This window comes from Emys orbicularis, chromosome 4 (assembly GCF_028017835.1).
Source record: "Emys orbicularis isolate rEmyOrb1 chromosome 4, rEmyOrb1.hap1, whole genome shotgun sequence".
Classification (NCBI taxonomy): domain Eukaryota; kingdom Metazoa; phylum Chordata; order Testudines; family Emydidae; genus Emys; species Emys orbicularis.
Genome location: NC_088686.1, coordinates 95,194,391 through 95,207,895, shown reverse-complemented (window position 1 = coordinate 95,207,895; position 13,505 = coordinate 95,194,391). Strand labels below are relative to the sequence as shown.

At 42.7% G+C, this 13,505-nt stretch overlaps 1 protein-coding gene across 2 annotated transcripts in view; it reads right to left on the bottom strand.

The window, feature by feature from the left end:
• EIF3M (eukaryotic translation initiation factor 3 subunit M) overlaps positions 1–12,152 on the bottom strand; it is a 28,449-nt gene extending 16,297 nt beyond the window's left edge. The window contains exons 1-5 of one of the 2 annotated variants that reach the window (XM_065402711.1): positions 12,039–12,152; positions 9,672–9,804; positions 6,920–7,058; positions 5,985–6,108; positions 5,274–5,368 (exon numbers count right to left, since the gene is read on the bottom strand). In XM_065402711.1, coding sequence (XP_065258783.1) covers positions 5,274–5,368; positions 5,985–6,108; positions 6,920–7,058; positions 9,672–9,804; positions 12,039–12,080 — 533 coding nt within the window. In that variant the 5' untranslated portion in view covers positions 12,081–12,152. Of the gene's footprint in view, positions 1–5,273; positions 5,369–5,984; positions 6,109–6,919; positions 7,059–9,671; positions 9,805–12,038 lie in introns of those variants that run through there. The other variant, XM_065402712.1, reaches the window with a different exon arrangement.
• Positions 12,153–13,505: the final 1,353 nt, after the last annotated feature.

The window sequence follows — 13,505 nt, the reverse complement described above, 5'->3', positions numbered from 1 at the left end:
CTTACTTTAAAAAAAAAAAAAAAAAAGCCCTTTATGGTTGTGAATACAGTTGGTTCACCTTTGGAAAAATCAACTGATGAAGTGCTGTCTACATAAGGGCTAGTCTACACACAAACTTGCACCAAAATAACAAAAGGTATGACTTAAAAGCTGATATAGGCATTTACATGAATGTCTGTGTGTGAACACTTATTTTGGAAGACAAGCAGTTTAAGTTGTTACAGCCAATATAGTACCTGTTTGCATGTAGACTAGCCCTAAGGCAGTGTCTACATTAGAGATTTTTGCACTGGCAAAGGTACACCAACGCAGTACACAGCATAAGCCTCTAGTGAAGACACAATGAACCAATTTAAGATGAGGTTTACTGTGTGTAGACAACCTGAAATAATGGCTGAGAAGCATGAACTGCCCCATGCATCTCAGAAAGCTGCTACCTATAAAACCTAGTTATGAAAATTTAGGCCTTGCCTTCACTGCTAAAAAACGTAAGTTTTTACTAAAGCACATGAGAGATCGTGAGTTACACTCTGAAGACTAGATACTTTAAGTTTTAACATCGGGCAAACTTGCTGAGGTCAGCCCTATACATGCATCTATTTTAGCAGCAAAGACAAGGACTCAAATGTCAACAATGTTAACTATTTCATTGCTGATCATTTTAGTAGACACATCCAGCTAGTGTGTTTATCTCAAACTGCCTCCTACAACTTCCCAGCTGCCAAAAGCGCTGACATTTTCCACCCACCTGCCAAGATTTCCAGTTTCTCCACTGATAATTTATTTTCATTTCTGAGCACTTTGAAAGTGAAAAAAATTAGAAACTAAACTAAAATGAAAACCCATGAAAAATACTGTTCTGGTTGTAATATTTTCATATTTAACAAAACTCTATTTTGAATTGATCTGATCTGCTGCAGAATTTAGGACCAGCCTTGCTCTTACCCTTGCTATAGGGCATTTAGCTCATTTTAGAGAAAATATTTGCTGCTCACTTTTTAGAAAACAAAGGAGTTTTCACTCCTGTACTTCCAGAAAATGTCAAATTAAGAATTTCAAGAAATTTAACTTCCCTCCCCTCCAGTCTTTTACATTCCTTAGAAAAAGTATTGCAGACATTTCTGCCCTATTTAATTCAGTTCAATTTTGGATGCTGAACGTGGCAACGTTTTATAAAAGCTCTCTACTATGCCATATATCTCCTGTGTTATGCACACTTGTATTTTTAATATTCTTCTAGCAAGACAACCCAGGCAAATACTTTCAGCTGCACTGGCCAATCTAGATGTATGATTAGTCAAAAAGTCAATGGGAAGGAGGTAGCTGAAACCAGGTATAATAGAGAGGTGAGAAGGGGAACAGAGTATACGGGGGGGTTAAACAAGATTTGGAAATCACAAGTCCCTCTACATTTTAAAATTTCAGTGGGAGGATATAACTAATGATCTTGCAAGATCGGTGCTGAGTACTTCCTTGGAAGCACCAGCAGACTGGAAGAGAAGAGAGTCTGCTATGCCTAGCAGTTTCACTCTGCTACAGCTGGGAAAGTGCTATGTGCAGCAGCAACTAAGGCACAAAGCTCTACTGGACAATCTCTGCAGGAAGAGGCACAAAGAACAGGGGAAAAAAATTCAGCTACCAATAAAGATCTCAGAAATAAGGCAACCCCTGCCATCTTCCAATTTTCCTCAGTTCACTGTGGAAAAATTAATATTGTTTTCTTACTCCAAGGACTCCCGATGATTCTTGAACATTAGAAATAGGAGACTTCCACCAAAAAGTAGCAGGAGAGGTCTCCATAAAGCAAATTCTCACTTATTACTGTGGGATGAAAGTGTGCATGTTTAACATCTGTATTTAAAGTAGCCTTCAGAAGTTACTGAAACTGTACCCTCTATGGTCATGCCCTATGGAAGATCCATTAGCTATACATATCAATCCATCTTACAACAGCCGGTGAGAAATCAGAAAGTTAATAAATAATTATTTCTCCATGTCCTTTGTTTATAAACAAAGTAATTGAAGTATGTCTTTATCACTTCATTTTTCCATTCCCATTTATCTTTTCATACTGCTAGGTCTAGCAACATTCCTGAATGCTAAGGCTGGAATGCTGCTTTGAGTTTCCCAGAGTATTGCAGATAGTGCCTGCCCGTTGATCCAGGAGAATGATCTGGGTCAAAGGTCACGCCTTATTTTCCTTCCCCTAAGAAGAGTAAGATGCTCTGAAAAATCGTCCTATTGATTGCAAACTCTGCACTGACCCAGATGGTAGTACCATGCATGTAGGAGTTTGTGAAAGATATTTTTAATACTTAACTCCATAGTGCAGATATTTTTTTTTACAATTTTGGTAGTAAAGTGGAATACATTACCAAAAACAAGACAATTTAAAGAAAATTAATTCATATACAGATTTGATAACTAGCCAAGTTAGAAAACGGTTAACTGTTTAAAAGACACAACTGGAGCCAATTTGTTAACTTCCTCTTCAATTCAAAGATCTACAGGTGGAATTTGAAAACGATAATGGAAAAGCAAGCTAGTTCAATTACAAATAGCTTTTCTTTTAATTAGATGACTTAAATGGATGATCCTTTTTAACTTGGCTTATTTTTAACAACATTTGTAATAAGCTAATTATTGTTTTGCTTTAGAAAAACATAGGGCTCTATAATTCAATTGGTGGAATAAGAAGTTTTTACAGAGTAGAAATGTATATTAACTTAGTACTTTTCAAACATAAAGCATACACTCTTCATTACATACAAGGTCTTTGGTTAACCTCTCAAAGAATGTGTAAGTATTATTTTGGACACCTGAGAGCTGCTATATAGTCTCATCCGTGCAAAAGTATTCTAGTGAAAATGGCTGAATGAGTAAGAGGTTGAATGAAGGTTACACCTCAGATCTTTGGCTACAGTGAAACCAATTTTACACCACAGTATCATTGTAAATCATCCCTGATACCAGCTTAGCCACTCTTGGGAGCCTTACCCCAATTTAGGGCAGGATCCCCTGAGTGAGAGCCAACATAGCCATTTCCCAACATCCATGACCAGTGGAACCCATGAGTAGTTGATCCCTGTTTGCCATATGTGAAATCTAGCAGTTTATACAAACTGAAAACCATTCCTCTCAACGATTTATTTAAATACAGTATTTTTTCCCCTCTTCTTGCAGCAGGCAAGTAGCAAAAACCATCACAACCATGCTGCCCTCCCAAAAAGCTGACCAAAACCTCAAACCTTTAGTTAAAAATATTTTAATAACCTCAAGTCCTTTTTAATTAAGTGAGGGGAAGGGATACCAAAAGCGTGTGCATAATATTCTGACATGGTGTCAAGTATCAGGGGGTAGCCATGTTAGTCTGTATCCACAAAAACAACAAGGAATCGGGTGATCTGAAGAAGTGAGGTTTTTTACCCACGAAAGCTTATGCCCAAATAAATCTGTTGACTGGACTCTTTTTTTTTTTTTTTTAATAATATTCTGAGGGGCTGTGATAATAAGCATATTAAAATAAGATGCCTGCTTGTCCACAAAGATAAAGAGGGTTGTCCATGTACATAAAGGAAGTGAGGAGTGTTAAAACCATACACAACAGTTTCAGGATTTTTGGTAACAATTCCTTATTTAAATCTGAACGAAAAAAGTTTACTTTTGTGAAGGCAAGGTTTGTGCCTCTTGTTTATCCTTTCTTATCTGTAAATGTAAAGAGTTATGCTGACGTGTGCAAACAAAAGCTGCTGTCAATTTATTAACACTAAAAATAATTTGCAGGTAGACTGTACAGAATTACATAAGATGTCAAATTACTTTGGTCAGCCTAGTTCATTAGATCAAAGACTCCTATTATGGTCCCCAATGAGATTTTAAAGCAATTCAGCAGGTATTATTCAGCAGGTATTATATGAACATTAATTTCCATGTCTAGTGCAAAGCTGTGTCTCAAAGGTAGTGTTTATAACAGCAGACTGATTGTGATAACTTTGATTAATAGACACCCCCCCACACACCAACTGGACAATAGAGATGGCACTACACGGATTTAAAACATCAAAGCTCAATTAAATAATAAACTTGGCATAATGCTATCATTTCTAGAAGGAAAGCAAAAGTTTTACTTTTGTAAGTTTATAGCTTTCAATCAACCCACTACTAACTTTAGTATCTTCTAAGACGGGGTGGGCAAACTTTTTGGCCTTAGGGCCACATCGGGTACAGAAATTCTATGGAGGGATGGATAGGGAAGGCTGGGGGAGGCTATGCCTCCCCAAACAGCGAGGAGTGGCCTGGCCCCCACCCCCTATCCAGCCCCCCAGAACCCTCACCCAACCCCCCCGTTCCCCACCCAACCTCCCCTGCTCCCCAACCCTGACTGCCTCCCGGGACTCCCGCATCATATCCAAACATCCCTGCTCCCCACCCCCTGGCCACCTCCAGGACCCCCGCCCCATCCAACCTCCCTTGTTCCCCACCCCCTGACCGCCCCCCTATCCAACCCTCCCTGCTCTCCCCGCCCCACATTACCTGTGCGGTGGGGGGAAAGGAGGGCTCAGTCCTTTCCCTGTGCATTTCCCCTGCTCATTTGGCTGCTCTCCCCGGAAGTCGGGTAGGGCTTGCTCCCTGTCTGGACTTGGCTGCTGGGAACAGGGGCCAAGCATGCTGGAGGTGGAGCGGGCCCTGGCTTGCTCTGCCCCTGTCCCTGGCAGCAGGGCCCAGTCCCCTTGACCTCCTTCCCCCCGCCCCCTCCCGGAACTCCCCCTGACCGCGCCACCCTGGAGCACCAGGTCTGGCAACATTATAGCTGTGCCACCTGGCCAGAGCTGCAGCCACACTGCCCAGGCGCTGGGGGAACTGTGACTGCAAGGGAGGCAAGGAGGGAGGGGAGCAGAAGGGGAGTGGCCAGGGACTAGCCTCCGCCCCGCTCACTGCGCTGCCGGGGAGTTGGGCTGGCTCCTCCACAAGCCTGTCCTGACCTTGCTCCCTGTCAGGAGCTCGGGGGCCCGAGGGAAGGGTACTGCGGGCCGGATGTGGCCTGCGGGCCGTAGTTTGCCCCCCTCTGTTCTAAGAGAAAACGTTTTAACTTAAAATTAAAAGAGCTCTTAAATATTAGTCTAAGATGTAACAAAAGTACGTCCAGATGTATTTGATGAGATTTAAAAGATTTACAGTAAAGAATAGTGTAATGAAAAACTATTTCCCCCCAAATCTCACACTATCTACTAATTTAAAACTACTGAAATAGTCTCTTATTTAACTCAACATACCTCTTCTTGCAGTCCACCAATGCATCATATAGCAGTCTCAGAAGAGTATGTTTTTTCTCTGTGCTGAGATTCCAGTCAGAAATCCACTTTCGAACCTACATAGAAAACAATTCAAAAAGAAGTGCTACTAACGTTTTCTAAAGAGTAATCTGACTTAACGTTAGAACTACAAACACTGCCCACTTAAACATGATCCAAGCTCTCCCGAAGAGGAAAAAGAATGATGGAAAGGATCTTTCCCAGAGATCCCTGTCTGGCTCTTCTGGGTATTCACTCCACAGTCCAAAATCAGGAAAGTGCACCACTGGAGGGCCCCAAATCAGTACCTCGCACCCTCTTCCTAAAGGAGGAGAGTGGGCGTACAGTTCTCCGCCTCCATAGTGAGGGACATCAAACTAGTGTCCCAAACCTGGTTACAGCACTTTTTCCACACCCTGCATATTCAAACAAAGCTCAGACAGATCTGATGTGTTTAACATCAAGGAGAGAGGTTTACTTTCTAGTTTGTTGTGAAGAGCAGTTTGACTTCGATTGTAGGGACAAAAGCTTTTAAAAGGTCAAAAACCTCACAATTAAAAATTTGCTTTTTATTCCAATTGAGCTTGACAATTTTTAATAGTGACAGCCACTATGTATTACCTCTGACTACCCTTTAACAACAGACGGCATACAGTTAAGATAGAAAATAACTAGTGACACCACATCAATTACCTGATCTAGTTCAGTTGGAATGTACTGAATGGCACCACATGCTGAGGCCACTTTAATAAGGCTGCAGTAGACTGTGTATCTCACAGGAGTATTCTTATCCATACCATGAAAGAGATTGCTCAGCCTAAACCACAAAGAATGAATCAATTAACCCTAGCAGGTTTGGCAATTAATGAGGTGAATGTGCACAGACATCAATGTGTCCACTGACGTGTACTAGCATATAAAATCTGTCTAACCACCATTAGAGCCCTGTGTGGATACAAAATTTATATCCGCGGATATAAAGCAGATATCCGCGGAGATGCAGGGCTCTGGGGGGGGCCATTGCCAACGACTGGGTCAGGAACTGCAGCAGCAAAAGCAGCAATATGTTGGGCCACCACTTGTAAGAGCCAGCACCCAGCCTGGGCAGCTCCTCTGACGTGGCTGGGCCGTCCCCAACCCCATCCATTGAGCCAGGCACCAGGCTCACAAGCAGCTGTCCCTGATTGCAATAGTGTGTGAAAGCAGCTTGCACACTCAGACAGGAATGTGCGAGTTAGCCACAGATGTAAATTTTGTATCCGCACAGGGCTCTAACCACAATCATCTCACTGCTAGGACAGAGATGATAATGGCTTACTGCTTTATAGCACCTTGCATCAGAGGATCTCAAAGCTCTCTAAAAACATTAATAAATTCAGCCTCAGAATAACCCAGTGAGGTAGGTAGGTATCCCCATTTGTACATAAGGGGAAAAGAGGCAAAAAGGTGACAAAAACTGCAAAGGTCACACATGCACAAAGTTTCAATAGAAGCCAGTTTTCAATTCCCGGGCCTGTACTTAAAAACAAAAAACAAACCAAAACATACACACATGACTATCCCTCCTCCTGAAAGGAAGGATATTTTATAAAATATTTTAGTCCCCCTGATCCCTAGGGGATACTTACAGCTGCAGCCTCAGAGATGGACGCTCACCTTCCCGAAATTTTACCAACTTCTCACACAGGCTTTCAATCAAAGCTTCTTGTTTGTCAGGTTCCAGGATAAGAAGCAGAGATACTACACTGTTCATTACACTTTCAACATCTACACATAAACAAAACATGCATCAACTTAACACTGCAGGCAACAATTAGTTCATCAGTGCTAGAAATACTCCTGCCACAAATGCTTATTGTCTCAGCAAGATATACTGGAAAAGGGCAATTCCAGCCACAAAGGCTTTTTACAAAATCAGTTATTAAACTGGACAGTATAGTATGTGTGACTGCAGCTCAGTTTAACCTGCAATTCCCTGCCAGCGTATCTCAACCCTATTTATTTTCCAGTTCTAAGGTGGAAAGAGAATTTGTTCTCATGACATCAATGTCAATATTTTATGGGAAGCCAATGTAAATTTCAAGGTCTCCATCCCTATCTTCAAACACTCAATGGCTTGGGTTCAGCACATCTAAAAGACTGCCTAAAATTTCAGAATGAGGACTGTGATCAACAACTCTGTATCTCAGGCACAATGGTACTTTATCACAAGGGTAAAGCTGATCTGCCACAGACAAAGCTTTTTCAGGAGTCAGTCCCAGACCGTAGAACAAACTCCCACAGAAACTAAGGACCATCAATAAAGCTAATTTCCTCTGCAAGTACAAGGTGCACTTTGACTTGTCTGCTCTAACAAACATACAGTGACATGTCTATACATATTTAAAAAAACGTACCAAAACACTACACTGCAAACACAATTCCCCCCACCACCCCATCACTCCCCTCCCAGGGAGAAGCTAAGAAAAAATTAACTACATTTGACAAATGTTCATTACATTGCTTAGCGCACAACTGGAAGGCACTCAAATAATACAGTGATAAGAGCTGTACAAGAACCTACAAAGAATATAATTCTCATTGAGACTGCCAACAAGGGTGCAGTTTGTGCTATGGACACCTTCTCATGACAGCACAGACCCAAGAGCACCTTGGTCACTGAGCAGCCAAGAGTTTGCAACAACTTTCCATCACTATCTACACTGGCCAGCAAATCCCCTGGTTCGCCCAGTCCTTGCACAAACTAGTTTTAATCTCAAATACACTGATGTCCAATAAAAAGATCACTATAATATTCCAATTCACCAGATTCACTAGAATGCCAAAATGGAGATTAGCATTCCTAATGTTTAATTTCTGGGATTAACTGTACACCCCAAAAAGCAATGTAAAAAAAAATTATTAGCTTCCCCATGACAAGCATGGCAGACTATTATGAACATAATCTTCTCCAAATAAGGCTACTTCAGTTTAAAAAAGTATGGTCATTCTGGCTATAGAATTATGGGGCCTGTCCATATATTTTACATGCATTTGTCTGCTGCAAGATGCTAAATGATCAATATTCATAAATATTCATCCCTAAATGAATCCTCACCCTTTCAAATAAGACAGTCACATCAGCTATCTATTTTGTCACACCTAAAAGATATAGCCATATACAAAGAATCATTTAGAATATAGGATGCACAGAAACTCAGTTAAGGCTGTCATAGTACACTTAATATTTACTAATATTTACTTAATATTAGTACTGAATCCTGTCGAAAGGTCTCAGAAGACAATGTTAAATTTCTAGGGTAGAGTTAACTGATTTAGTTTACTCTCAACATTAACGGTTACTTGCATCAAATTTCTTCATTCTTCTTAAAGTTATGCTGCTACTTACTTGAATGGGGCCCCCTGCTCTTAACCAGCAACACGTCTTATTTCACCACTATTTTTTTTTAATGGAAATTGGTGTTGTACATGATTCATCACCCATCTCAGACACAGTCCAAACTATATTTCTCATTTCTTCAAAAGGAACTGCATGTCATCAAGAGACAGGACTGAATAGAGGCACATTTTGTCTTGTTTAAACTACCACACTGAAGGAAACATTTCTTCACCACTGTGGGAAATTATGCCCTATTGTGGGTTAACAAGAGCCTGTTGTACTATAATAATGTTGACACTTCTACTGAATACAGTCTGTTCATGTATGAGTCTTTATGTAGTGAAGGCCATGGAACAGGTCTCCAAACTTTGCCAACAGTTATCTGAGAGGGTGTCTGCCAACAGTTATCTGAGAGGGTGTCTGTGCAAGTGATTTATTTTGTCTTCTTTTGTGTCTGCATTATGCAGATTCAAAGAGAGGAGGGAAAGAATAGCTTAACTCCCACAGACCACTTCACCATATGCCGCAGAGACTAAACACTGCCTTACATGGCCTCTAAGTCTATTTGTGAATTTACACCAGCCAAGGACAGGGTGAGTATGGTATCACATCACTTTCACTGTAGGTGAATAACCTCAGTACACAGCAGTTTCTAAGTTCCCAGCTGGGATTCTTCTATTACTGACAAAAAATAATGTTCTTGTATAGGCTGGTTCCTTTAAAAATTTAGGGTGGGATTTTCAAAAACTCCCAGCACTGACCTAGCTCCCATTTAATTCAACAGGCATTTTACCACTGACTTCAAATGGGCACAACGCTGAACACTTTTGAAAATCCTTCTTAATGCATAATGAGCTTTCTATGAGTACTACTCTCACTCTTGGTCTCTCTGCCATGCAAGTGCTCTGTGTAACTGAAGGTGACTCACAAGCTCAGTCATCATAAAGTTCCTGAGTATGCTAATCAAGAATATCCATACCAAGACTTTCAAAGACACAAACCTTTATCATCTTCCTTTAGACATACATCACAGACTTCAATAATCTGAGCCAAGTCAATGTGAAGTCCACCTTCAGAGTTCTCTTCAGAGATCTCAGCTCCTTTAGATTTCAGATAAGCTCGAAGTTCTGCAGCCTTTTAAAGAAATAAAGAAACTAATACAAATGTACATACTACTAACAGCAGCTTATTGGCTGTCTTCACTTGAATGAAAAGGTGTGCTTTTAACTCAAATTAGCCAACTTGAGGTAAAAACCTAGTAAAAAGCAAGACAGTTTGTACTTTTCACATGAGTTAGCTGGTTCCCTCATAGTCTTGTGTGAAAACTACAAATACCTTGCCTTCTCTAGGATTTTACCTCAAATTAGCTAACAAGCTGAGAACACACCACTTCCCTGGTGACAAGGCCTATACCGTAACTTTATAATCCAACACTTTACTAAATGACTGAATATAAGCTCTCTGAAGCCATACGTTTGTACAGCAACTAGCACCATGGGGCCCTGATCTGATCGAGATCTTTAGGTGCTAGTGCAATACAAAGATAAATGCTTTAAAAAAAATCTTTATGTCAAGGATCAAAATTAAATAAACATGGTATTTCTTAAGAAATAACTGGAAAGTACATTTCAGAACCCCACACTATATTAGAGAGGTTTTGGATTGAACATTTGAAGAACTGTTACTAGACAGTAGTGCACTTAGACATTCACGCCACAAATATCTAGTCTCTGTGGTTTGGGAGTATTTTCAATGTTTGTTTATTTTGCAGAACTTAAATATTTTTTTAAAAGCCTTCAGAAAGTGAGCAGGTGCTGGCGTCCACAGACTGAAGCAATAGCTCAAAGGTATGAGCCAACCCATAGCATGATGGCAATTTTAATACAAAGAAGGTTGAAAGAATAAAAGATGTAAGTAATGTCAGATATCTGACTTTTCTCCTCAAAGTAGGACTCTAGGGGAGGAATTAAGGAAGGAGGGAGAAATAAAAGATGTTAGAGGCATGGGATTTGGAAGGAGGGGATTAAAAGACAATATTGGATAAAATAATTAATATTTGAACTAAGCAAAGACATAAGCAATTCATTACATTTAGTGTTCTAACTTATTCTAACTCGGAGCAAAGTTTATTTTAAAGGGCCTCATGGAGTTCCCAAGCATTTTAATGGAACTTTTGCAATTTCCTATTCCCACAGTCTACAGAGCTCCAGCAGGCACAAAGTTAATATATTCTAGTATTCATTTAAAGAAAATGGTATGTAACATGTTCATCAGTGCTTCACTTATTTGTTTTCTAGTCTCAGGAAATGTTTTGTTTGTCTTGCAAATATTGATTAGTCTTTAACAAAGAATGTAACACCCTATAATATTTGTAGATTAAATATCAGCAAAATGATATAAAACTGAACATTCCATTCAATACAATATATATATGCGCTTAGTGTCATCAAGCGTTTCCTATTGCTGAGCACTGTTAAAAAACTGCCTTGTTTCATTTTAAAAGAGATTTCAGTAACAGAATGGTACGGGCAATAAAGTGCTCTAGGATCATCTGGGATAAAGAGTTATATAGCTCTGGTATATTATTAATTCTGACTTTAGAAAGGCTTTGTATGAAAAATCCACCATCCCTCAAGCTCAGTGCACTGAGGTCCAGTAACAACTTCTAGCTATTAGGGTTAGGGCCATTCTGGGATGGATTGAAACTGACCACATCTGCAGTGTTGTTGTAGCCCTGTTGGTCCCAGGATATTAGAGACAAGGTGGGTGAAGCAATATCTTTCATTGGACCAACTACCGTAGGCGAGAAAGGCAAGCTTTCCAGCCACGCAGAGCTCTTCTTCAGGTCTTGTCTTTCTCACTAACAGAGACTAGTTCAATAAGAGATATTACCTCACTCACCTTCTCTCGCTCTGGAACGGACCAGCCGACTAAGGGGACACCGGCATGACGATTAGTTAACGCTTTCCAGCCCCAGCCCCGTTCCGGGACAGGCCTGACGGCAGCCCAGCCCCCAACGCACGCACGGGATCGGGGGTGTCCGCAGCACAAGCGACAGGGGCTGGCGGGAGTTTCTAGTGGCTTCCTGAGCGTCCCCCCCAGGCCCTTGGCAGCCAGGGCGCAGGGTCACTCAGCCCGTGCGCGCCCCGGGCTCGCTGCCCCCCGCCGCCGCGGCTGCTCCGGGCCCCTCGGCTTGACACTCGCTGGTTTGAGTCCGGCTCCGCCGCACAAGCCCGACCGGCGCTGCCGGCTGCGGCGCCCCGCCCGGGACGTTGGGACACGCGGTGCGGGCCGGAGCCGGCACGGAGGAAGGGCGGCTGCATCGCCCAAATCGCGGACACCCAGCGCGGCTTCCCCGGGCTCCTAACCTGATCCTCCTCGGTGATATCGATAAAGGCCGGGACGCTCATGGCCGCGACGGCTCTACTAGCTGGCCCGGAGAGAGCACGCCACCCGCACCGGAAAGATGGTGGTGCGTCACTTCCGGGACAGCGCACAGTCCGCTTCCGGGCTACTGGCCGCTCTGCCCCTCCCCCTGTGGGTACTGGCGGACACCAGCCAGTCAGCGGCCGAACCCCAGTGCAGGGCCCGGTACCCGCGAAGACACACCCCGGCTATACGTGGTGCGGTAGCGCCCCGGCTCTGCGGTGGTTGTGTAAAGCCCCAGCTCCTGGAGTCCCGTGAGAGCCTCCGCATCCCTTAACCGTTCTAGCCCGCGGGACAGCGGAGATAAGCGGGAAGACTTGAACCTTAGCGGCTCCAAAGGCAGAAGGAAAATGTAAACAGCCCAAGAGGCGTTGTGTGCATCGCACAGCCTTTGGGGCCTGATGGTCATTGAACACGGGGAGGTGACAGCACGGCATGCGTGGTTCACTCAAAGCCCACCACCAAACTAACCTTCCCAGAAGCCAAAGATATCCTCTAATCCCCCCAGCAAGAAAGTATAGCCCTCCTCAAAGGCTAACGCCTGTGGTGATTCTCGCTCTACTTCTGAGCACACTTTGTTCCTCTACTTTACGCACTTCCCATCTGTAGCCCCACAAAGTCACAAATGCCTCCTCCTGACATTAGCCAAGCTGGCAATAATCAGTGGAGCAGAAGGATGTTCAGTGAGGAGATTCTTGTGATTGTGGTGCCTTCCTCCATTCCTTGGATCATTCATGCATCTGCGCCTGGTTCCTCTGCAGGGCATCCACTGACTCCTTTGCAGATCAGTGAGCATTGTCCCTTTCCAGACACCATCCAGTTCCCGTATTTTGTATTTATGAGTCATGACACCTGTCCCTATTCTCAGTTTTGTAATCCCAAGTAATTAGTTGATTTCTGGGCTCAGTGGCTCCTCTCTCTTATGAGGTGGTGGGTCTTTCATTTTGGTGGACTTATGCCCACCCTTCTGAGATTTCAAATAGGCCCAGAACATAAGAACGGCCGTACTGGGTCAGACCAAAGGTCCATCTAGCCCAGTATCCTGTCTACCGACAGTGGCCAATGCCAGGTGCCCCAGAGAGAGTGAACCTAACAGGTAATGATCAAGTGATCTCTCTCCTGCCATCCATCTCCACCCTCTGACAGACAGAGGCTAGAGACACCATTCCTTACCCATTGTGGCTAATAGCCATTAATGGACTTAATCTCCATGAATTTATCCAGTTCTCTTTTAAACGCGGTTATAGTCCTAGCCTTCACAACCTCCTCAGGCAAGGAGTTCCACAAGTTGACTGTGCGCTGTGTGAAGAAGAACTTCCTTTTATTTGCTTTAAACCTGCTGCCCATTAATTTCATTTGGTGGCCCCTAGTTCTTGTATTATGGGAATAAGTAAATAACTTTTCCTTAT